We start from the raw sequence: 26,447 nt of genomic DNA on the forward strand, positions 1-26,447 counted from the left end.
CTTTGGTTGTGTCGACTTTCTGTTTTGCGCTGAGACTGCAGAGATTTGATGGTCTCAGCTATGTGAGTTGGTGCAGACACAACCTCGCCCTGCACCACCACTGGCTCTTCTAATCTTCCTCATCATCTTCAAAACAGGAAACAGTTCATGTGTTTGTTTCGCCGTCCTTTTCCAGGGAGAAAGATGTCCGTTGGCTTCTCCGGGCCAGAGCCAGTTTAGGAAGATCTCCAGGAAAACGCCAACGCTTGTTGTCGTGCTCGGGTTGTCATTCGGAGGCAACTGTCATCTCCGGGCACCATTTGTTTACCCGCAGAGCTGTATGGCTGTGAATCGGGGCAGTGGGCTGTTTCCGTGGAGTTAAAGGCGATGCGTGTTGTGCCAGGCCAAGGCGGGGACGGACTGGAGATGCCATCTGGCTAGCAGCGCTAACGGTGTCTGGACCACGGCTAGGTCACAAAACGCACAATATTTAGCACATTAGTCGGCAACACGTGACTGTGTTTATTATTTTATTTTTAAGACACTTATTTGTCTGAAGTCAGTCAGACAGTTGGTGTTAACAAAGAAAGATGCCGACATAGCCATTACTTTGTTCGCTAACCGATTAAACGCAAATGAAGACGTCAAGCTAGTGCTAGTCGGCTTCAACATCATAACAACTAAAGACACATGCACAGCGTAATTCACGGACACAAACACTGCAGGGTTGAATGTCCAGCACTAATACACTAATGTTAAACTGACTACAAGTGAAGTATTGCACAGCCTAGCAGGTGTATGGACACGCGTCATGTTTACTTAAAGGGGAGATAACTGCAAAGACTTTTGAGCACCTCAACTGATTTGGTTGTTTGGCACCTGCTAACCGTGTAAATCACAACAAGGGGAAGACAGCCGCTCTATCTGTTCACCATGGAGGGAAATGTGCAACAACAGAAAACCACTCCTTTAGCTCGGGAACTAACAAGGACATTTAACAGCTACAACAAACACACCATACAGCTGAAGAAGAACCTGAAGGAGACCAATGCCTTCTTCCGGGAAATCAGGCAAAATTACAGCAATGCTTGTGCATCGACCATGAGCTCGGAATCAGCTTCTTTCGAGGCAGGTAGGTTTCAACACATGCAGCAACACCTGAACATGTGTAACCATGTTTAAAGCAGCATATGGTACACTTCTGCATCACAAAGAAAGAGCTAATACGTTTCTACTGCCAAGTGATTTCTCCATCAACAAGTAGACTGGAAAATGCGTTAATTGGGGTTAGGGAAAACTAAAGGGATTAAACCCCCTCTGAAAAGCACGAGTAGACTAAGTGCACCAAATATGCAGGAATCTCTGCACTCATTGGCTGGCTGAGAGCTTGGTTGGCTGGTTAGGTTTTTACTTTAGGCTGTGGACACATTTGTATCATTTCAGGCACCTTTCAAATGATCATACCCCACCCCTCTTTTTATTTTGTTTCACACTTCTCCATTACAACCACCCAGATGAGTGGTTTTAAACCATGTTTCAAAGCTCCCTGTATCACATATTATGAGTGAGCTGTATTGATCATATGATAAAGATACTTTCACATCTGCATGAGTAGCTATGTCAGTCAGAGCTGGTGTACTGTACACCGAGAAAGTCAACATACATTTTCTCAGTGTTGAATGAACAATGTTAAGCTGAAGATTAGATATTATTGACAGAGAAATGCTGCGTTTCATAAGAAAAACCAAACACATGTCTTCACCTGCCAAACTAGAGTCATCTTGCAAATGAATTTGGACACAAAGGGACAACATATGATGTTAAAGGATCATTCAATAGTTCTTCATCTGATATTTTGGTTTTGGTGTGTAGAGGTCATGCTGTCATACTTCAATGCATCGTGTGCTAGATTGAATTGACAATACATTCACATATCTGTTAGAAAGAAATGCACTTTTATATGAAAGACATGTTGGCCATATCTACTCTATTTGTTATATAACTGTTTAGACTGTGACTCAGCATTGCTGGGGATTAGTTGTGATGCCCTCTGTAAGAAGGTTTAATCAGTTCCTCTGTGTGCACTTCACATGTAAAGGCTAGATCAGAAAACAATAGCCCCAAGGACATTTAAAAACAAATCTAAATTGAATCTTTTGTTGATATTGTAAGTCATCATCAGATACAAAATAAAAACTATAAAATAATTTTACACCCTATTTACGACTTGAAATTTGACCAAATCCAAAGAAAGCTCACTTACTAGTAGACAGGGTTGCTTAAGGTTACTGAGGAGTAAGGTAAGGCATCAATGATCAGGCAACCAATCAATTAGTCGTAGATAATCGATTTATCAGTCGAGTAACTGTTACATATTGTATACCCCGTTTATCTAGGCCCTTTTTAGTTTTATGTATATATGTCACACATATATATATGACTGCGGGAAACGGTATCTCGAGATTTCTGTATGTATAACACATGTAGACATTTTGACAATAAAGCTGACTTTGACTTTGAGATTATCGTAGGAAACTTAACATCTTTGTGTAAAAAATTGACAAAACAAGAATTTTAAGCCAACATCTTGGAAAATTGCCATTGTCACTTTTCACCTCATTCTTACATTTTGACAACATTATCAATAGAGCAAATAATCTGCAGATAGATACATAATGAGAAAAAGTGAGTTACAGCCCTACTGAGAAAATCCTTTTCTTTTGTTCTGTCCATTCCCCCAGGCCAGCTCAGCTGCATCTCTTTCCCCAGCCATGAGGAAGAGTTCCTGCGCAACACTGTGGGCGCTGCCCCGTACATCCTGGTACTGGGCCAGGACTGTGCCGCCCGCTATCAGCTGCTCAACTGCCTCCTGGGGGAGAGGCTGCTGCCCCTGGGCCCTGAGGCCGGACAGGCTTGTGAAGGAGTCCAGGGCACGGTCTGCAAGAGGCGGAAGCTGTGTTTCACCCACGGGAGACAGACCCGGCTCAGCCTGGCGCTGCCCGGCCAGTACGAGCTTGTTCACCAGCTGGCAGCTAACTGTGGCCGCTGGGATACCGTGCCCCGGGAAGACCTGGAGATCCATGAGGAATGTGAGGACCCGGCCCACAGGCTGGCAGAGCTGGAGATCACCCTGCATCACCCACTGCTACAGGTAGGTTTCACCTCGCTGCAGACACCCACTGGATCTAATGGTTGTAGTACAATGTCCTCTCAAGGGCTAGATAAAGAGCCTATAAATATGTTTACGTGGTAGTCCTACTGCTATTTCTTTGTTGGCTCTTCATGTACTTCATGTACATGTGTGGTGTTCCCTTAAAAACAGGAAAGATGATTTTTTTCCCCTATCCTTGTGTCTGGCTTAAACCAGCCTTTTTGTTCAATACATAGTTAAGCTGGCAGATGACTGAGCAGAGCTGATTATTTCCTGTGTTGTTCAGTGTTTAACCCGAATCGTGCTACTGCAGAAATACATCATTCTCCAGTTGTTTTTGTCTTGTTTAGGTTTGATCGCTTCTTAGAAACGGATTCACAGGTTATTGTGCGGTAACATGGAAATAGGAAGAATCTTTGGACACAGTGAGGCAGTCATCCTGGTATTCAGCCAGTGTGAGCTGAAAGTCACAATATCTTCAGGGAGGGAATTGATTTAGCATGGTGTAAGGATTGTAGTCATTCCTTATCATGTGTGACACGTGGAAATGAGTCTCTAATCCTTTAGTCCAAGGCCCCTTCGCAAGCATCACACAGCCCCAGAAAATAGGCCTAACTCTGCCTGGGGGCCGCCCGCCCTGCCCCCTTACGTAATGCCACTGGTATGGTGCGATTCACATGACCAGGTCATGTTAAAAATCCCAAACCCTTTGCTGTGATGAATTTGCCATGGTTACAACTGACATCTAGGACACATTGTTACAAAAAATGTTACCGTGTTTTAATAACAAAATAAAAATGTTTTTAGTTAGTGTTTTGTGTGAGCTGTGCTAACAAAGACCTATTCACCACGTATTTCAATCCAACATTTCTGCTACTAAAATCAATTTATACTAATGTTGACTAACATTATTGCCATAAACAATGAATGGATCTTTAAAATGTGTACGAGACAAAAGCGCGGCAGGCAGTACGTGCCTGATTAACGTTATTGAATAACTCAATTCCTGGTGGATTCTTGACTTTATTGTATTTAATGCTTTGTTAAATGTGTGTACATTTCTTGGTAAAACCCATAGCATGGAGTTTGCATGACTTGCCTCATTCAGACTCAGACAAGCAATGTGTTGGCATTGCTTGGTTGAATAAATAAAGCTTTAACATTTTTAAAACTTCTATCATTGCTACTCAAAGATACATATCTAAAAACCAGAAGCGTGTTATAGATTAATACTTGGAACCAAAACGTCAGTGCTTGAAGCCATTTCTGACCCCTGTTGATTTTCACGTGTGACTGAGATGCGTGGGGACCTGCTGTCCCTTATTTGTGATTTACATGGTGAAATATAATGAAATCATCTTCAAGTCAATATTTGCATATCACTTGGATAGTTGTGAACAAAGGTTTGTCATAAACCAAAGCAGTTTAAATCTACCCTTTTAGTTTTCTTCTGACTGAATCAAAGGAACCTGTCTCAGTTGGAGTATACTAAGGCACAGAATCTCTCTGCTCATTGTGGTATTCACACACTCCTGCCATTATCACAGCAACCTGCTTTAGAGGCCGACTTGCTAATTATCCTTCTCTCCATCCCAGAGTCAACCCGTGCTTCTCAACTCAACATTAGCAACAAGAGGACCTAAAGGGTGCTCTGCTATCACCTTGTTTCTAAAAAGGTGTTGAGGTCCATCTTGTCTTTTGTGCATTACTCAAGTAATGAATACAAACAAGTCTGCTTGGTTAACGAAGACCTGTTGAATTAGCAATTACCCTTAAAATATGCTAACAGAAGAAAACTGTAATTTCCTACGTGGCCATGAATGAATGAATGATTTGCTCTGTAGGGCAGGCTCAGATCGGGGCATTAATGCAAACTCAACATTTTCTCAAAGTGTTCTTTTTGAAAACTGACAGCATTAAATCAATTTGAACATTGTACATGGGTTTTGAAACGAATGTTTGCAAGCTATCTTTGTTCCAGAGAGACTGCTCAGGCTCTGCTCTTGTTTCTTGGAGACAGGACTGACTGTCTCCTTTGTCTAGCTGTTGGTCATTTTGTCTCTTTTCTCTGGCTGCCTTTTCCCCGGCATTGGTCTCTCCTCTCAAGCTGAGAATATTTGTAGTCAAAGTTGTTTTTCATCAAGGGTTAAGAAAGTGTTTTTACTTGTCATGTCCCTGCCCTGCTGCAGACATTCCCAAGACCATCACAAATATTGATGTGCCATTAGTTGTTCAGAAATAGAAGGAGCATGTGATGTGTGTACATGTTTTCTTCCCTTTGCAGATGAAGATGTTTAAAACATCATTTAGTTTTAACACTTGTACACGGAATATACCTTAGGTTAAGCTTTGTTTTGTGTCAAGACATTAGACATTGAAAAGCTAAATCTGAGTATGTTTTTCTAGTGTTTGTAGTAGGCATGAAACAAAATGAAAAAATCACGTCATAACTGTGGTCAAATGTATTAAACACATAATTGATAAATACATGTAATAGTTCAAATACAATTTAATTTGAACGACCCTTAAGTCAGAACAAAAACTCTTTCAAAGAAAAGGCTCATAATGTTGTTGTTTAAACGCTCTGAGCAAGGAAATGCAACACATTTAGTTTTCACATTGCGACTTATATCTCATCAACACATCGTAATCATTAGAACAATTGTAGAGGTCTGCGCTGCTTTCTACGGGGCCATTTTAGTTCCTGTATTTGATAAATCTGGCTATTTGTTCCTTTCTTTATTGTGGTTACGAACTACAAAGCTTTTTACAAGTAACATTTCATATTTTTGTGTGGTTTGTCCTCAGGAAGCAAAGGTCATGGTGGTGCCTTGCCCGAGTGTCCAGCCTATAGAAGAGGTGCTGGAAGACTTCACCCGGGGAGTGGTCCCCATCATACTTTATGCCATCAACCAGGACTCTCTAAGCACAGAGCAGGTGGCAGAGCTCTGGAAGGTCAAAGAGTTGCTCTCCTTCCCCATTTGTTTTGTCCGTATCCCTGACATTATCCCAGCAGCCTCACCAGAGTCCGGCCGCCGTGGGGAGAAAGAGAAGGAGAGGGAGAAGAGCGCCCTCCATAAGCAGCTGCTCTCCCTCGGCCTCCTCTGTGGCCCGACGGCAAACTGCCCCTGTGGGGCCCCTACACAGACACCCGCCCCTGGTGCCAAGCCCCAGAGCGTACTGGGTGAGGCTTTCGAAAGGCTCCATCGGTTACTGGTGCCTTTTGCTCGCCTGGTGCTTCAGAACCAGCAGGTGGAGGCTGCCAACCTGCTTAATGGGGTCCACTGTCGCTGTCTAGATCTTTTCATCAACCAGGTCAGAGGATAGTGCTGTTCATCTGTATGTCTGTTGTGCTGCATTCTCATGAACTGATTTGACCTGGTATGCCCATAATAAATCACCATCAGACCTTATCGTTTCTGCTCCCCTCCTCTGCAGGCCTTTGACATGCAGAGGGACCTGCAGATTACACCCCGCAGGCTGGAGTACACCCGTGAGAAAGAGGGTGAACTTTTCACCTCCCTTATGGCCATCGCTAACCGTAAACAAGAAGAGATGAAGGAGATGATTGTGGAAACGCTGGGCAGCATGAAAGAGCAGCTGCTGGAGGACGCTGCCAACCTGGAGTTTACAGGTGAACGCCCTGGATACACGCTACAAGTCACAGGTTTCCTCTTCTGTTGTGTTGTCGTATTATATAAGAAGATAATATGTTAATAAGTGGTGGATCGCACAAGTAGATCGATATTAAAGTAGCAGTCAAGTACTGCTGTGGATGAGGGCAGCAGCAAAAACAGTTTTAGCCAATTAAAAGAAAGGTCCACCATGAGAAATCATTGTGACTGATGTTTACATCGTTAATAGGTAGAAAATGTCAACTACAGTACAACACAATGTGATTCACAAAAACTCTCGTGATTAGGTGCAAAAGAAAACAAATGAAGCCAATGGAATAAAACAATTACAATAAAATAAGACAGCTACAAAATACAAAAAGAAGAGTTGCAGTGTAAGAAGCGAATACTTATTAGGGGTCGATTATCGGGGCCCATATTCGGCATTTGACCGATTATCGGTATCGGCCTTTTTTGATCAAATTGCCGATAAAACTTTGGCTCTGATGCGGCCGTTTCTCTGGCTGCAGTCACCACTCATTGGGGGGGGGGGGCTACTAGACTAACGTTAGGTCTACTGTAATAGCCTCACTTTTAATAGTTTGTAAAACATTAGCTAGCACTAGTGTTTTGCAGTTGCTAGCAGCTTATTGGGATTTTATGCTAGATAGACAGGCATTGTTTTGATATAATAAATTAAGCATTATTGTTAGTTAAGCATGTCAGCCTGCAGCCCCACTTCTTGTCTCTCTCTAACTCATTGCAGATGACTGCACTAAAGAAAAGGGCACAGAGAGGAAACCAGTTGTAAGATGTTTAAAAGTTCATTAAACATAATATATGTTTAAATGCATTTCAAAGAAGTTGTGTTGGAGTTTGTGTTGTTCTACATTTTGACACCAAGATTTTCTGATTTTACTGCAAATGTATATCGGTTCCAAATATCGGTTATCGGTCTCCTTGATTACTAATAATCGGTATCGGCCTTGAAAAAGCCATATTGGTCGATCCCTAATACTTATTATACGACAGGAAAGACAAACAGAAAAGTCTTCATCCTTGATTCAAAAGAAGTCAGAGACAGAGATTCTGCCACTGCCTGTGTTTAAGTAGATGTCATGATACAACTTGATAAGATCAGTCTCAGTTCCGTTGTGTGTTCAAGAAACCTGACTGGAAGGCATCAAGACAGAAGTTTAGTGCAGAGAAGTTGCTATGTTTTAGACAAACATCGCTTTTGAATTCATTTCCTTAAAAAAGTGATGTTGATGTGGGCTCTTAATCGTTCATTAGTGATGTGCCATGTTTGTAGATGTTCTTTTTTTAAGAGTTGCTTATCGAGAGAAGATCGTGTTTACAATTTGTAGAAGATATGAGATCATGCAATTTAAAATATTTTTGAAAAAGCCTGCAGGAGGCTTTCAGATACTGTATAATGACCTCATTATGGTTAATTGGAAAAAATGGTGTCATGGTATTTAAATTGATCCTGAAGTGCACACAGGTTCAACACACATCCGCATCTAACATTGAAGCACTGACAGTGTGTCTGATTTTCTGAATGTCAGTGAATAAGGAGGTCATTGTGTTGTAGTTATTCTTCAGGATTTCCCTCTGCTTGTTTGTCACGAATACCACATCTGACCTTCTTCTTTTAACTGCAGACATCATTGTAACAACCAATGGAGAGCCCTTTACGTCAAAGGAGATCAAATCTTGCATCCACCAGATCCAGGAGCTGATAGTGGTTCGCTTGAATCAGGCCGTGGCCAATAAGCTGATCAGCTCTGTGGACTATCTGAGGGAGAGCTTCGTAGGAACTCTGGAGCGATGTCTCAACAGTCTGGAGAAGTCACACATGGACACTTCTGTCCACAATATCACTTCCAATCACCTCAAGCAGGTGGGCACATCTTTGAAACGTCCTCTCGGTCTTTATGGTTGATTGGAAAAAATGGTGTCACAGTATTTCAAGTGCACACAGGTACAACACACATCCGTATCTAACATTGAAGCACTGACAGCATGTCAGATGTTCTGAATGTCAGTGAATAAGGAGGTCATTGTGTTGCAGGCCCTGTTGGATAGTGTCTCTGTGTGTTCGTAGAAAAGCAAACCAAAACAAAGGTTTCAATATGCTCTGTCAATTCCACTTGGCTTCAGTTCCACCTGCCTCCATAGACTACATTAACTGATAGCTTATGCCATGGCATTGGCTGCATATTTATCCACTCTTTTCATCTGCCACAGTTATTGAATGCTGCCTATCATGTGGAGATCACCTTCACTTCAGGATCCTCTGTCACCAGACTCTTCTGGGATCAAATCAAACAGGTCAGTGTCCAATACATTCAGCTATAAGAGTTTTCGCTGCATGGAGACCTCTGATGAAGTGTTCCTACTGTGTGTCTTGCTTCCAGATAATCCACAGGATAACGTTTGTGAACCCACCATCCATCACTCCAGAGTGGAAGCGTAAAGTCGCCCAGGACGCCATAGAAAGTCTCAGTGCTGCCAAATTGGCCAAAAGCATCTGCTCCCAGTTCAGAACGCGCCTCAACAGCTCCCATGAAGCCTTCGCAGCATCATTGCGCCAGGTGAGCCTTCCTTTTTCTTCATTTCTCTCTCTCAATGGCTGCAGCAATTTGCTCTGTATCATTGACACCAGGCAGTCACTTTCACCGAGCATATTCTTTAAGAAAAGTGTCATAACTAACACAGTAGACCCAAAGCATACCTTTTTTGAGTCGTTTACCTGCATTATTCCCACATTTTCTAACAATTTTCCAAACTAGAGAAATCCACAATTGTATTCAAAGGGATTGGTCCCCTTCCCTATGGTCGCCTGTTTTGGTGACGTGTCTTTAGAGCAGGGGTGCCCAACCAGCCGGTCGATCGCGGGGAGATTCCCAGTCGATCGCGAGATATGTCAACAACAATATTCTGTTTTATCGTTAATGTCCTATAACATAATCTTCCCGTGCCAGAATAATGCACTTGAACGCATCAAAGCTTTGTGATTGGCCGGCGTGACCCCATGTGTCGGGGCGTGGCTGGTGGGCAGTTGGCACTATTTCGCTGACGTTGTCCGTGTCAACAGGAGTGCCAGTCCGCACACACACAAGACCGCAATTATGGGAGAAGCAAGAAAGCCCAAAATATATAATTTTCACTCCGAGTGGGAGGATGATTATTTTTGTATCTATTCCAATTCAAAGTGCATCTGTCTCATCTGCAATGCGAGCGTGGCTTTATCGAAGAAGGGTAATTTAGGAGCGGCATTTCAAAACAGTGCACAAACGCTACGAGACGGAATTCCCTCCTAATTCTACCCTACGCTCCAAAAGGGGAGGGGCCTGAAAGGACAGCTAAATGCACAGCAGTCCATTTCCACCAGGCCCAACAACAAGAGCAAGGCTGCTCCCATAGCATCTTATCGTGTCAGTCACGTTTTTGCGAAAACACATGAAGTCTTTCAAAGACGGCGAAGTTGTGAAAGAAGCATTCCTGGAGGCTGCCGACGCGCTTTTTGGGGACAGTAAAAATAACAGTAGCATTTCAACAGGTTTTTGATATAATAAAAACTCAAGTTAGATACCGTTATTAATCAGCTGTAAGTTTTAGTTTGTTTGAACTTATTCATTATAATTATTGTACAAAATGGTATAAGAATGCAAACTTAAATTGATTATAGTCTATTATCAATTCAGGTTAAGAAACTAGTGTTGCTTGCATCCTATTTTAAAGGCATTTATTTTTATAATCTACTAAAATGCAACAAAAAAATGGTTCGATTCTATTAATTTAGTCTTTTTTATTGCACTTCGGCAGCAGATTCCTGAGTAGCTTCAGATCTGAGTTGTCTTATTAGTAAGCCTCATTTATACTTTTGTAGCAACACTATTTTTATATAATGGCAAAGAAAGGGTTCAGAGTCTTTTCTTTTTTCCTGTGTCATATGTGGCAGCACTGTTCAATGCTTCTTGAAAACATTACCCACTGTAGTGACGTGTGAATAAACTCCTGTATCAACAACACTGTTGTGTAACTTCAGTTAAATACTTGTATGTGTGTAGATTAGAAAGAGGTAAGATAAAGGATCTGCAGTATTTTATGAAGTATTAATCGTACAAAGGTCAGTTTTATACAAGTAGAAGTGTGTATTTACCTGGCAGTAGGCTCAGTAATGGCTACGCCTCTCTATTTGGACTGGTAGATCTCGGCAGACTGGCAAATTTAAAAGTAGCTCTCGGTTCAAAAAAGGTTGGGCACCCCTGCTTTAGAGCATTCATCAGTGTTGTGGTTGTCTGCCAGAAGCTGCCAGAAATTAAAAAGAAAAACGACCTGCGCAAAGGTTAGCGACGATTAACATTGATTTAACAAAAATATATATACTATACATATATTGCTGATAATATTGATGATGATGATATCGGCTAGTTTGGATAAAGCATTAGCATTAGCTGTCGAGAGCTGTTGTCTCTTCTCAGCCAGCGAATGTGTAAAACTGTAAATGATTTGAAATAGAGGGACATTAATCACATGACTACAATATGTGTGTGACCTCGCTGTTGATTCACATGAATGGTTTTAAAGCCTTTGCACCTTTGAGAGCCCTGGAGTATGATTTCTTTCACTTTCAAAATACTTTTATTATTAAATTGTATCAACAATTCTGTTATATATCCAATAAAATCTTCGGACAGCTCTTATTGTCTCAGGCCGCACACAGCTCGGTGTTCAGCCGTTGTTTCCCCTCCACTTGAATTGCATTGCCTTTTAAGCCTCAATGTGAGAATAGCTGTGACCCTCCATGAAGTATCTTGCAGATCAGTTGCAGTCAAATTGCTCTGATGCTAATTATCACATGACAGACAGTGTGGTTCACATCACTGGATTTATTTCCACGCTGGCCAATTCTTCATTTCTAAAAGAATATAGAAATAATTTATTGTAGCATTCACTTGGGGAAGAGCTGACAAAGAGAACTGCACAACAAGCCTCCTTTGATCACTCCATTAGAGGAGGAGGGGGTGATGATGTGTGGGTTTCGGGTTTTTTAAGGACAGAAGTATGCACTTTTCATTTTTTTAATTGACAGTGATTGTGTGCGGGGAAAATATTTCAACTTAATTAAATATGATTATATTTCTGTTATAATAGAGTTGGAATTAGAGCCAGTGGAGGCGAGATGGAAACTCTCAGTGTGTTGGTATGCAATTGAACCCTTCTCTTGCGTTAGGTCATACCCCCCTTCCAATGCTATTTTCGGTCAAAATTGACCGGTGTGTTTTGCACAGTGATATCTCTGGAACCCCTTATCCAATTTTGATGGTTGACATCTCATTTGAACAGTCAAAGCAAGTAGAATCAAGGTAGGACAGACAGAATGACACCAGGAGTGAATTTCATATTATTTTTGGCGGTAAGTTCAAAGATAGTGCTTATTTTACATTACTGTATATTATAAAAATGCTTGCCATGTAGGCTGTGTTTACTGGTGATGGAAATGCTTTAGTTAGTGTTGTAGCTGAGATTCTTCCCGTTCCAATGATGTATGGGATATATTGATTTGATACAAGCAAGCCAGTGTTTCATGTCATGGCCCATCAAGTTCAGCATTCACTGTGATGAATATAAAATAAGGCACTGATAATATTTTCCTCAATGAACATTTATTGAAAGAGAAATATACCATAACAGAACGTGTGTGTGCTCACGTGTGTTCACGTGTGTTCACGTGTGTTCACGTGTGATCACGCACATGATTGGCAATGCAAAATTGTGGAATGTCACCTCAGGCTCCTCTCCCTCAGGGGCTTCTATCTCAGGGGCCTCTCCCTCAGGGGCTTCTTCCTGGTCTGTTGTAGGCTCATAGTCTGGATCACTGTTGTCTTCCATTTCTGAGACATCTTCCTCTATCTCCTCTTCATCTGGTTCAATCTCCTCTTCATCTGGTTCAAAAATGTGTCCAGAGCCCCTCATACAGAAAATCGCCTAATCGGTCGCCTGCTCATTGTGTCAATGAGTCAAATGTGAGCAAGGCACAAGTATAACTGCTTGAGAGCCAGTAATGGAGGCGCATTGAGCGCGAGAAAGTGAGAGGTTTGTGTTTCTCGAGGGGCACAGAGCTGGCACCTGTGAGAAGGTATGATACATTGTATCATACAGCCGAGAAAGGGAGAAGTTCCTGTAACGTGTGTGTGTGTATAGATGTTTTCCATCTGCAGGATGAACATAATACACTCATACCCATTCATTTTCTATGGCGGTCAAATCTGACCGAAAACGTCAAGGGTGTTTCACTGTTGAATAAATCACTCAAAATTCAATGCAAGTGGTGATCATCAAGTGTATATGTTCAGAGGCCTAGTGTGGAGGATAACATAAGGTAATAAAGGTATTGAGGCAATCGGATGAAAAACACAATATTTATGATTAAAATAAAAGTCATTCGGTCACTTTTGACCCGAAACGCAAGAGAAGGGTTAAATGGAGAAGGTGTTAGGAATTTTAAATGCAAAGTGTGAAGCAGGGATTAATATCAAAGGAAAACAAAGCCTTCCTGGTCCCAAGAATGTAAGAGCAGGGTCCTTTTTATCCTGAAAATAATACATAACAAGGCACTTATTCTTATCTCCCGAGTTGCAATGTAGGTCAAATTCCCAGGCCCAGTTTTTACCCCCCTGTTTTTCTACCCTGCCTGCTACCGTACGTTAAAGATTCTGGGTTCAAGTCTTATTTATTGCAAAGCACTTCACAGCCGCCTGTCTGCAAACTGTCTGCAAACTGTCTGCAAACTGTTTGCACCGCATAGGAACCAACACAACATGCAAATGTGAGAGTGACTTTTCATTACTTGAATAATAGATGAATACATAAATGGAGAACAAAGTTCTAAACAGTTCCTCTTTATATGGTGTTTCTATTATTACCTATGTTGCATGTCAATATCTGAAAAGTTGTGGAGGAACATGGAAACTGCTGTTTCAGCATGTTTTGAGATACAGCCCGTGGCAGCCACTGGCTGGAGAAAGCTGTCTATTATATTGCTTTCACAGAAATGTACGTTACAATCTTCAACTGAAGTTGTAAACTTAGCCTAGTCTGACACTATGTCCTCTGACTCCCTGGACACTGAGCAATTAACCTCAGCCTTTCTCTCTTCCTGCACTGGAGCTCTTGACATTGTTGCTCCCCTGAAACTCATGCGCCCCAGAGCTAAATCTGAACCCTGGCTCAATGACGCCACTCGTGCTGCCAGGTGTGAGTGCCGGCAGGCTGAGCGCAGGTGGAAGAAGGACAAGCTTCATGTAACTCATGACATTTTAAAAGAGAGTTGGAGAAAGTGCATCAGAGCATTGTAAAGGCTGAAAAGATTAGTTATTTTACTGATATTATTTCTAGTAATTTAAACAAACCTTGTGTTCTTTTTAAAACCATTGATGCTATGTTAAACTCTCCTTTATCCACTTGTATTGAAGCTTCAACTGAGGTGTGTGAAAAAGCTATTTTATAGACGAGATCTCCACTATTAGAGCCTGTATCTCACCACCCTCTTTTGACCCCTCCATTGACATCACATGCACTGCTGTCTTCCAGCAGTTTGGACCTGTGTCGTTTAGTGACATTGTTGCTAAATTAAAACCCACAGACAAGTCCCTCCTCGACTTTTTAAAGAGATATGGGACACTATTGGATCTAATGTCCATACAATTATAAATAGCAGCCTAGAGTCCGGTTCTGTGCCAGTTTATTTTAAACAAGTGGTTGTGGCACCCCTGATCAAAAAACCTAATCTGGACATTTCTGTCTTCTCTAATTACAGACCCATCTCGAAGCTTCCTTTTATTTCAAAAATATTGGAGAAAACCGTACTCTTACAGCTGCAGTCTTTTATACATGCACACAATATTTTTGATATTTTTCAGTCCGGTTTTAAAGCGCTTCACAGTACTGAGTCTGCCCTTCTAAGAGTATTCAATGACCTCCTGGTCACTACAGACTCTGGTGACTCTGCCATTCTTATGCTCTTAGACCTCACAGCTGCCTTCGATAGGATTGACCACTCCATCCTTATCTCTCGTCTTGAGCAGGGGTTCCCAAAGTGGGGGTCGCGACGGGGGGTCGCGAGATGTTTTCAGAATCCTTTTTTTTTAAAAATAAAAAATGTTAAATATATTTTTTAATTATTATTATTTGTATTATTATTAATAATAATAACGTGTGCATAGACATTTTGTATTATGTAAGTCTGTTTAATAGGTAAGCGGGACAAATAAAGGAATTTTGATTCTGACAGATTTACGACAGTCATTTGCAGCTCAAAGGTCACTTTACAGCACCACAGTAAATATCAGAGACGTAAAACACACATCAACTATACTAGTATATTTCTTCTGAACAGATCTTCAATACATTTTTCAAAATGAAACGTTGGTTAATACCAACTAGTGAGAAGGCAGACAGGCCAGCGGAGAAGGCAGCGGAGGAGAGCGGAGAGCCGCCATCACAAAGGCCGTCGACTTCTTGCGCAGGAGGAGGAGGAGGAGGAGACGACAACCGTAAGGCGGTCCATAAGCAGTCAGACCCGCCTTCATCCAAGTGTCGCAAGTATCGAGAGGAATACATCCAGTATGGATTCACATGCCTCATTATCAATGAAGCACAACATCCCCAATGTGTAGTGTGCACTGAGGTTCTTGCACATGAGAGCTTAAAGCCCGTAAAAATGCTCAGATATTTAAACGCGAAGCACCCCTCTCTTGCTACTAAACCAGCAGAGTTTTTCTGCCGAAAGCAGAGAGAATTGCAAGGCCAAAAGAAAGTTATAACTAACCAAGCAACAATCCCTACCAAGGCTCAAAAGGCATCATATGAGGTGGCATATTTAATTGCACAGGCAAAAAAGCCACACACAATCAGGGAAACCCTAATTAAACCTGCTGCTATCGCTATGAGTAGGGCAATGCATGGGGATAAACAGACACGGGAGCTGGAAGCAGTGCCGCTGTCTGACGGGACCATATCCCGGCGCATCACGGACATGGCCCAGGATATCAAGTGTCAGCTGATTGACAGAGTGAAGAAAGGGAAATATGCTTTGCAGTTAGACGAATCCACAGATATGTCAAACTCTGCCCAACTGCTTGTTTTCGCCAGATACAGTTTTGATGGAAAACTTGATGAGGACATGCTGTTTTGCACCCAGCTGGAGCTAAAGTGCACAGGCGAGGACATTTTCACAAAACTTGACAACAAAATAAAAGAAGAGGGACTGTCTTGGGATGAGTGCATCGGTGTGTGTACAGATGGTGCTGAGTCGTGGCTGTGGTCCTGGATCATAGGTCCTGGATGGATATCCTCGTGGATTCATCTTCCTATTATACACACATGCATTTCCAAACATTTGGACTACCTATGTTGCAAATGTATTATCTTTTCAATTTACACACGGCATCTATTGCACGTCTGTCCGTCCTGGGAGAGGGATCCCTCCTCTGTTGCTCTCCCTGAGGTTTCTCCCATTTTTCCCTTTAAACTGTGGGTTTTCTTCGGAAGTTTTTCCTTGTACGATGTGAGGGTCTAAGGACAGAGGGTGTCGTATTGTCATACTGATATTCTGTACAAACTGTGAAGTCCACTGAGACAAATGTAACATTTGTGATATTGGGCTATATAAATAAACATTGATTGATTGATGGAGCAATGCTGGGGAAAAAGAGAGGACTAAAAGCAAGAGTCTTACAAGTGGCGCCCCATGTTATCTTTACGCACTGTATTATCCACAGAGAAGCTCTAGCGAGTAAAACGCTTGACCCAGAGCTTAAAAGTGTTCTTGAGACGGCGATAAAAATGGTCAACTACATCAAATCCCGTCCACTCAATACCTGGCTGTTCGCCAATCTCTGCAACGAACTGGGATCGGAGCATCAGGGCCTGCTGTTCCACACAGAAGTCGGGTGGCTTTCAAGGGGAAATGTTCTCAGCCGCCTGTATGAACTGCGGGACGAGGTGCGCTTATTTCTCACGGAGCATGGGTCCCAGCTCGCTGACCACCTGACAGACCCTGACTGGTTAACAAGGCTGTCATATTTGTCTTGCATATTTGACAGACTGAACGGACTTAACCTGTCATTGCAAGGTGAAAACACAAGCATCATGTCCTTGAATGATAAAATCTGCGCATTCAAGAGGAAAGTGGATCGCTGGACTGCGCAAGTTGAAATGGGCAGGATTGATATGTTTCCTGAGCTGGAGGAATTCATAGAGGAAAATGATCTTAGTGTTAACTCTGTGAAGAAGTCTATCACTACCCACCTGCAAGCCCTCCTGGAACACTTTAACAAGTATTTCCCAGAGGAAGCAGCTCCGGAAAAATATGACTGGATAAGATCACCATTTACCGTAACGACCGCAAGTCATCTGTCATCCGACATGGAGGACGCACTGACTGAACTGTCAAGTGACCGCACATTAAAGACAGCTTTTAATGCGAAGACGCTTGCTGAGTTCTGGATTTCAGTTGAGAGGGAATACCCACAGCCTTCCAAGGCCGCGATGGACGTGCTGAGGCCGTTTGGCTCCACATACCTGTGCGAAAAGACTTTCTCGGCACTGACATACATAAAAAACAAATACAGATCTCGTCTAAACGTGGAGGATGATCTCCGAGTGGCCGTCTCCAAAATTAAGCCCAGGATGGATTTGCTGTGCTCCATGCATATTGCCCACCCGTCATATTAGGCAGGGCCGGCCCTCGGCATAGGCAGTATAGGCGAATGCTAAGGGCGCATCAACCCATAGGGGGCGCCGGAAAAAAGAAAAAAAGAAAAGTTAGAAATTAAAAATAATTTTTTTTTTTTTTTCCATAATACACAATTTCCCGATTTTGCATCAACAAAGTACATCTTATTATCTTATACTAACAGAACTACGCGTACAGCGCCCATAAACTATGGCACACCCCCCCAAAATCAAGTTGAACTGCCCCAGTCCCAGTAAAAAGGTTTATGTGAAATTGTTCTTTTTTTAAAATAATGGTTTTAGTGTGCAATTATAGGTTTTAATTTATTTTGTATTTGTATTTGTATTCATTTAAAAATAAATCAAACTTCCAAAAAACATACACAGCTTCTGTGTGCTTTTATTAACATTGGAATTTACATTGTAAGCGGCCGCGGGGGTGAGAGCTTTAGAGAGCTCTCTCCTGAAAGACTGAGAGGCTCTGATAACCCTAACCCTAACCCAGCTAAAATCTTGCCTAGGGCGGCAAATTGGTCAGGGCCGGCCCTGACCAATTTGGTGAGATTAACGCTGAAACATAGCGTATTCCCCAAATGTAAATATGCACCGCAACAATGTTCATATGTTTATTAGTTCTTATTACCTTTTATGTCTTTAAAGTTTGCACAGCAACAATGTTCATATGTTTATTACCTTTATGTATTTTTACAATTTGCACCGCAACAATGTTCATATGTTTATTACCTTTATGTCTTTTAAAGTTTGCACCGCAACAATGTTCTCCTAATTCACATGAAGATTACTTTGACTCACGAGTTCTGCTGTTATCTTATATTAAATTGCTATATGTCAAATCATATCATGGTTGTCAGGCTGTTCTGTTCTTGTGTGTTGTCGTTATGCGCGTGTTTGGATACGCCTATTAGTGCGTGCGTCCTGTGCACACGTTTTTCTTTTTCTTCCAGTCACCACGTGATAGTGGGGGGTCGCCAGTCTCTGGCACTGTTATTTTGTGGGTCGCAGGCTGAAAAGTTTGGGAACCCTTGGTCTAGAGTACTGTGTGGGTATCAGGGGCACTGCCTTTGAGTGGTTCAGGTCCTATTTGTCCCAGAGATCTTTCTCTGTTAGGCCTGGTAACTTTCCATCGTCTTCTGCCCCCCTATCCTGCGGAGTTCTCCAAGGTTCTATTTTGGGGCCCATTTTATTTTCCTTATACCCCTTGGACTTTTTTAAAGAAAACATGGCATCTCTTACCACCTTTATGCGGACAACTCCCAAATATATCCACCCCTAAAAACAAACACCAGCTCTCTGATGCCCCTGGTTGACTGTCTTAATGACATAAAGGCCTGGATGGCGCTAACATTTTAAAATATAAATGAGAGCAAAACGGAGGTCATTGTGTTTGGACCAAATGGTGATGTCCCTTCCATAGACCTGGGTTGCCTGCAAAACCCGTATGCAAAACCCATGGTCACTAAAAAAAGATAAACTCTGTGGTTGAGTCCAGTTTTTATCACTTGAGGCTCCTGTCCAAAATTAAACCGGTTTTATCCTTTTTAGACTTTGAGCGTGTAATTCATGCCTTTGTTTCGACTCGTTTAGATTATTGTAATGCACTTTATGCCGGCCTAAATCAGACTTCGCTGGCCCGCCTGCAGCTTGTACAAAACGTTACACCAATTCTGGCTCCCCTCCACTGGCTTCCTGTCCATTTTAGAGTTCATTTTAAGATTCTATTGTTTGTTTTTAAATCGCTTAATGGTGTGGCCCCTCAGTACATCTCCGGCCTCCTACAGGTGTACACCCCCTCTAGGGCTTTGAGGTCGGCTGATCAGCTGCGGCTGGTAGTCCCTAAAGCCAAGAAAAAGACCAGGGGAGACCGAGCCTTCTCAGCGGTAGCCCCCAGGCTCTGGAACGACCTGCGCCCCCATGACAAATTGTTGCCCACTCTTCAAACTTTTAAGTCCGGCCTAAAGACCCACAGCTTTTCCCTCGCTTTCGAGTCAGTCTGAGCTATGCTCTACCTATTTGTATGCTTTTATTGTCTGTCCATAGCCTTTACGTGCCTTGTATTTATTCTTATGTGTGCCTTTTATCTATTCTTGTAATATTACATTTTGTTGTAATGATATCTTCGTTGTGAAGCACTTTGGCAAACCCTCTGTTTTTAGAAATAAAGTGGATTGGATTGAAGGCAGTGCTACAGTCGTGTGGCTCATCGCTACAGTATTGTTATTTATTCATCTCCCGTTGTGGCTATGATTTGGATTGTGATCTTTTGAATTTGCTTTTTGTTGCAAACTTATTTTTTATGCATTTCATCTGATAATTCTAAAATAACAGAATTTATTGTGGTTCTGTTGTTGTGTAATGCTGCTAGTTCAGCTGTGTAGCTTATTAGCCTGCGAGCATTGAATGTCGTTCCTGTTGGAGAATTATTTTCATAGCACCTGAGTTAAAAAGATCTAGTGCCTCAAAGCTCCCTAAAATGCACTTTCTGGCACTGCCGCAGATTTCATGAGGTCGTTAAAAGTAATTCGATTTATTTACCACAACATGCACGTACAGTAGGGAGCCCAAATATTACAGACTGCTTAGTGTAATCTATCCATTTAATCCGGCTCTGAGTAAGGGCTGCTTCAACAGTTTCTGTTAAATGAAACGAGTCATTTAGCAGCTTGTTTTAATGCTAACCACGGGATGTTATGTCATGTGTTGGTGTTTGTAGCTGGAGGAAGGACACACGGGGCGTCTGGAGCGCACCGAGGACCTGTGGCTGCGAGTGAGGAAGGACCACGCCCCCCGGCTGGCCCGCCTGTCTCTGGAGAGCCGCTCCCTCAGGGATGTGCTGCTGCACGGTGAGTCGCCACAGAATCCTCCCTCTGTTCATTCATACAGTGAAACTCACAGAGCTGACGTACCTCCCTGAACAACTTTTCAATACTGTAAAGTCATTTGGGTCGAGGATTGGCCTGTGTCTTTACGGACAGCCCATAGGATCCTCCTGCTCAGCGCAGGTGACATTATTTTGGGTCTACCACCTTTTCGTCCGTAACCCACAGGAGCTTTTAAGAAATGTAAAAAGGCCGTCTTACTGCGTCTAACCTCGGCAGCGATGGAGCGTTGCGAGAGGCCTTGCTTGTGCAGCTCCTCCTTCACAAGACAGAAAGTGTTTTGTCACCAGGAGGTCATGACAGTGTGAATGCCTGAATGAAAATGACATGAAAGCCAGGTTTTTGCACTGATTTTGAATTTTTAAGCTAATGGTATTAAACCTTTGATCGGCTGATGAACAGCCTGTTTGAGTTTAAATGCAGTTTTCAATAAATTGCCTACTCTCTTTATGTGACCTATTGCCCCTGTTTTTTTGTTTTTTTTAGCATTTTGAAGCTCTACTAACAACCTGGATAAGATCCACCAGTGAGAAATACAAATTCTTGTAATTTTTCCCCCAGTTTTAAGATTTTGTTAGGGAGTGCATCATATTATACAAATTGTACATTTAAAACGTTTTAGAACATTACAACAAAGATTTCTCTTAGTTTACTTTAAAGTATTAAACTCATATTTACTGAGACATTTTTATTCAGATGAAAATAAAACAGTCTTCTAGTGTCTAAAGTTTGCACATCATTCTGCACAGTGAAGCTCAAACATCCAAATGAAGTAACCATAAGCAAACAGGTTTCTGACTGAACTCAGTGTGAGAACAACACATCTAGAGACAATACGTCTCGAGATACAATACTTCATTACATTAAGGTTAATACATTCACTCATCATCTCACCCAGCTAATAAAGAATCCAAACTTGTTTTCTGACAGGCAAGCCTAAGCTGGGCCGAGAGTTGGGCCGCGGTCAGTATGGCGTGGTGTACCTGTGTGACAGCTGGGGCGGACACTACCCGTGTGCCCTGAAGTCTGTGGTCCCGCCTGATGATAAACACTGGAACGACCTGGCTCTGGAGTTTCACTACACGAGGTGAGTTGGTTAGAAACGTTATTCTTCACAGTGTGGAAAGATGTCTTTGGCTACAAATGTTACAAAGGTGTGTGCAAATTCTGCATACTGAATACATGCATCATTAAGTGAGTGTAAAACATCAGACACACGGACAGACGGACACAGCTGCTTTGTTGTTATATCGGCAGCAAACCTGTTTCTCGTAGAGATATTTCAGAGGTTTTCTTCACATCAAACCTTAATTACAAAAACGGAATAGTCATCACAGCTGTCAGTGCATTATACTGACAGGTAGGAGGTGAGGATTGAACATTTGAAATGACTCGCGGTGTCTGAGCAGCTCCATTTATTAAAAGTTTGGACATTGAACATGACAGTTGCACTGCTTGCTGTGAAGGCCAAACTGTTTTCAGTGTGGAAGCCTGGAGGCTCTGCTGTGCTCACATCAGTTGTTGAAAGCGTCTAATTTATATTCGTCTGCTCCAACTGCCATAAAACTGAGGAATGCATGACGAGTGAAAAAAAGCTGCCTTAATACGGACAAACAAGACTTGCATGAGTTTCCTGTGACTTCAAGATAACAAAGTGATTCTTTAAGGATCATATGGCTGAAATATTGTCTTTCTTTCCTTTGGATGTGTGTTTCTTCAGGTCCCTGCCGAAGCACGAGCGGCTGGTGGACCTGCACGGCTCTGTGATCGATCACACCTACGGGGGGGGGTCCAGCATCGCCGTGCTGCTCCTCATGGAGCGGCTGCACAGAGACCTCTACACAGGCCTCAAGGTGACTTAGAGGAATATTATTGGATTTGGTGAAATCTAACTCGTTACTTCCATTTTAAAGCTGATTCTTACCAGTTTGATGTTGATGTTGAAGTTTGAAGTATCCATGTTGGTTTTTTATATTTTTGTCCAAAAAATACAATAAATCAAATTACAATAATGCCTTTGTCCACACTACACAACAAATATTTATGCATACATAGACTGATCGTAAGCATCTTTGAACATTAGGAAAAGCGCTATAGAAATCCCATTTATTATTATTAATAATCAAAACTCAAATTTGATGCCAATGCTTAATGTTGTGGTACATTTAGATTTTCTTGTATAATTGTGGGTGCTGATAAATCAAAAAGATAACGCGTTCTCCCATATTGATTCTTAAATGGAGATCTGTGCAAATATTTTCCCCCTGCACGAAAGAGCATGGGAATATTTTGGATGTCAATTTATAATGTTTTTTGAACATGTTCAAAACTAAACTAAATAAAAAGAAGCAAAATAACCAAAATCTTTCAAGGTATAAATATATAAAAATAAATACTCAAATAGTTTCCTTCATGTTCAAAAGGAGCAAGAAAAATTAATTTGTTCATGAAATAAAAGTTCAGTTCATCGTCATCAGCATCCGTGATGTAAATCCGTTCTGGGTGTAAAACGGCTTTAAGTCTAAGTCTTCTCCTTTCTGTCCCCATGTCTCCCAGGCTGGTCTATCACTGAAGGAGAGGCTTCTCATCGCTCTGGACGTGGTGGAGGGGATCCGCTTCCTGCATGGTCAGGGCCTCTTGCACAGAGACATAAAGCTAAAGAACGTTCTGGTAAGTTCAGAGCAGCTAAAAACTCAGCAAACCTTTTTTAGTCTGTGACTTCTGAGGGTTTTTGTGTGTTTCTAGTATAAGCTTTATTATAACACCTCAGGGGCTTCATGGACGAACAATACACGGACATAACGAGCCCTCTTTTTTGATGTCATTTCAATTCCAGTTGGACAAACAAAATCGTGCAAAGATAACGGACCTGGGCTTCTGTAAACCAGAGGCCATGATGTCCGGCAGCATCGTAGGAACGCCCATCCACATGGCCCCGGAGCTTTTTACAGGTACGATTACGGAGCAGTCAAATGACCTATACCAGTGTCTCCAGGAAGTGTGTCAGGACTGAGATTTGTTATCTTATTTCAAAATGATACCAAATTGTGCAGGAAAGTTATTTATTAGTCTTTTCACGGTTCCTCTGCTTGTGATTCTTCCCCTGACAGGAAAGTACGATAACTCTGTTGATGTTTACGCCTTCGGGATCCTCTTCTGGTACCTCTGCACTGGTTCAGTCAAACTCCCAGAATCCTTTGAGAAATGCTCCAGCAAGGACCAGCTCTGGAATAACGTTAAAAAAGGTAAACGTTGCTTTCACACCAGCAGTTTGGTGTGTTGTTCCCTGATGATCAATACAAGTCAAATGGTTTGATTTGTGTTCGCTCTGACTTTTAACAATCCTACCAAGAACATGGTGTTACACAAACAGGAACACACTGATGGGATAGTTTTGGTGTTGTTATCTGGCGATGTGTTAATAATACGGATCCATGCGGAGCAAACATCTTCCGGTGACACTTTGATGTTTGTAATGCATGTGGTGTCACAGTTTCATAAATAGTGACAAAGTGGCAGAAACAAAACGTAAAGAGGCTTTTCATGCAATAATAAAACAAGATTACTTTAAAATCACTTTGTGGCTTATTGTTTAAGGAAGCCGTGCCCATCGCAATGACAGTCAAAACAAACCGAGGAGATGTGCAATATTGTAGATTTTTAACATAAGCTGTTTTATTTTAGCTAATATAAATGGTTTTAATATTTAATATATTTTGGCATCTACAGTCGTGGCGAGAGAGACTCTCTTGACCACTATTTAACTGGATTTTTGTTTCATTTCTTCATGAAGTTAAATTAGATTACAGTTAAGGAAGTTTTGTTAAATAAATGAATTTAATTTAGAAAGTTAGGTGCAGACCACATATTTATTGCTGTAAATGCAAAAAATAAATCTGGTATTTTACCTACATAGTCTATTTTGTAACCAAAACAATTTGATATTCAAAATAAAACAATATGTCGTCATACATGTTTTTTCTGCTGCCGTGTCAGGTCAGACACGAAGCGTGCCAGAGCTGTTTGGCATTAAATAATCACCAAACAACACTAAACATTGCTGTAGGTATAAAGAAATTCTATAAACTATACTTTTACAATTGAGTTTATAAAGGCTTGAAAGATGGAAATATGTTCTGTGCTTGAATTGAGCTTTTAAAGAGCTATAGGAGCGGCTTTATTGTTCCTGTTTTCACTCTGTCCCGCCCCCCCAGGAGCCAGACCCGAGCGGCTGCCCACCTTCGACGAGGAGTGCTGGCTGCTGATGGAGGCCTGCTGGAACGGGGACCCCCTGCAGAGGCCCCTGCTCGGTATTGTGGAGCCCAGCCTGCAAAGCATCATGGTCCGGCTCTGCAACTGCGGCTCTGAACAGAAACGAAGCAGCCTCGAGGACTCAAACTGAAAACACTCTGGACAAACTAACACGTGTGTGACAGGGACGCGGATCAGGAGTGTTTTCTTGTATTTATAAAAAACGGAGATGAACAGGTGACCAATGAATAATGTTTGAGCTGTCCTCCTTTGTCGGATTTACACTATTTATGAGGATTTGATACAGACAAGACGTTTGAAAATATGTGTTTTATTGTTTGTGCGTTGTGTATTTGTATACAAACTATACTTCATGCTTTTGTCGTAGCCGCCATGCTAATTGCTACTTGGTTATATAATTGTTCCTAGATGCAAATTGTTTTTAAAGTAGTTCATTCCCAGTGTTATAACAAAATATAAATATATAAAAGATTAATTTTAGATTGTATTTAAACTGAACATTTCTGCATCTATACAAAAACAACTTTTTTAATAAAATGATCTGTTACAACATGATTGTGTCACTCCGTTGTCTTCAGTCAATAATATCATGATCTTTTCTGAGGAAAGAAAGTAACAGTATTCCTTTAAATCAATGGTTTCTCACCTTTTTGGCCCTGTGACTCCTTACTGTAAAGAAATGTGTCCTCCCTGAGTGTTAGCAACCAGTGTACACATGCTATCAAACAATGACTCATTTGTTTGGCCTGACACATTTGTAGATGCCCAAAGATATTGGATTTTCCAGTTGTTCACGAGGGAAAATAAGGGACAATAAACATAGTTTTGTCAGAATTATCTTTTTTCTTTTGAAAGAGTTATTACTTACTCTGTCTTCAAACAATACGCCTGTACTGCGGGGTACTTCAGTGTGATGGCAACATACAGAGTAAGTGCAACTGTTTTACTGCTGAAGCTGGGAATCATTGGACATTTTACAAATGTTTTTTATTATAAATAATTCTTAATGGTTAATTACGTTAAATGTACCCTGTGTTAAGTACTAGTTGATTAATCAAGCAGAAGTTTATAAATTAGTATTGCTTAATTCATTTAATTTAAGCAATCATCATACACACTCCGCTTAAGCTTTTTTATTGAATTGTTGAACTCTTGATTTAGGAGTAAGGAGGAATGAGTTGTAAGAAGGCTCCTCATCACACTTTATGATGAAATATGCACAGCTTTAGCACCACCTGGTGAGTTTATGCCTCATCTCTCTTTGGTTATAAATGTTTCTAAATAGGGTAAGCAGAACGTTTTAGGGGACAAGTAACAAAACATATTTATATGGACCAATAATCAATACAAATGCTAGACTTTAAAAATAATGACACTATAAAGATTTAAGAATAGTTCAGTCAGATATTCTGCTTAAATCAAAGATTCACATTGCTGGTATTTCTTCTTGTTCATTAGCTTCTGACTTTAAGAATTTCAGTGGTTAAAATCATACTTTAGAGTTATTCCAGCTGTGCTTCAGATGCCCGAGTCCAGTCTTCAGCCGTTGATTCATGATTTGTAAAGATAAGCTTGTTACCTTCACTTAGAGGCAGGCCAACTGTTTCCAGACGTTATGCTACACTGCGCTATGAGACAGCTGGCTTCATGTTTGGTATTAACATTTAGCCAAGTTATAAGTATATTTCCTAAATATGTTAAATGTTTGCCAAAACCATCCTCTGTGAAATTCCACAAAGGCTGTGTTCACCATCCAGGTTTGTAAACTGGCCCCTTTTTATCTGATTA

The 26,447-nt window shown here is 41.5% G+C and overlaps 1 protein-coding gene across 1 annotated transcript; it reads left to right on the forward strand.

Annotated features, from left to right (window-relative positions):
- Positions 1 to 25,203, forward strand: dstyk (dual serine/threonine and tyrosine protein kinase). The gene is made up of 14 exons (XM_034223933.1): positions 1 to 1,111; positions 2,721 to 3,130; positions 5,939 to 6,445; positions 6,569 to 6,764; positions 8,409 to 8,647; positions 8,995 to 9,078; positions 9,165 to 9,341; positions 20,222 to 20,351; positions 21,318 to 21,474; positions 22,108 to 22,240; positions 22,944 to 23,057; positions 23,224 to 23,338; positions 23,498 to 23,632; positions 24,602 to 25,203. The coding sequence occupies exons 1-14, from the start codon at positions 913 to 915 to the stop codon at positions 24,787 to 24,789; spliced, it is 2,784 nt and encodes a 927-aa protein (XP_034079824.1). The 5' UTR covers positions 1 to 912; the 3' UTR covers positions 24,790 to 25,203.
- The last annotated feature ends 1,244 nt before the right edge of the window (positions 25,204 to 26,447 follow it).

The sequence above is a fragment of the Gymnodraco acuticeps genome, unplaced genomic scaffold, assembly GCF_902827175.1.
Source record: "Gymnodraco acuticeps unplaced genomic scaffold, fGymAcu1.1, whole genome shotgun sequence".
Classification (NCBI taxonomy): Eukaryota; Metazoa; Chordata; class Actinopteri; order Perciformes; family Bathydraconidae; genus Gymnodraco; species Gymnodraco acuticeps.

Excerpts from the sequence above, each read along its gene's own strand:
- dstyk (XM_034223933.1), top strand. The coding sequence starts at position 913 with ATGGAGGGAAATGTGCAACAACAGAAAACCACTCCTTTAGCTCGGGAA. Across the intron at positions 23,058-23,223 it reads TAAAGCTAAAGAACGTTCTG|TTGGACAAACAAAATCGTGC; the intron begins GTAAGTTCAGAG and ends TTTCAATTCCAG. Across the intron at positions 23,633-24,601 it reads CTGGAATAACGTTAAAAAAG|GAGCCAGACCCGAGCGGCTG; the intron begins GTAAACGTTGCT and ends CCGCCCCCCCAG.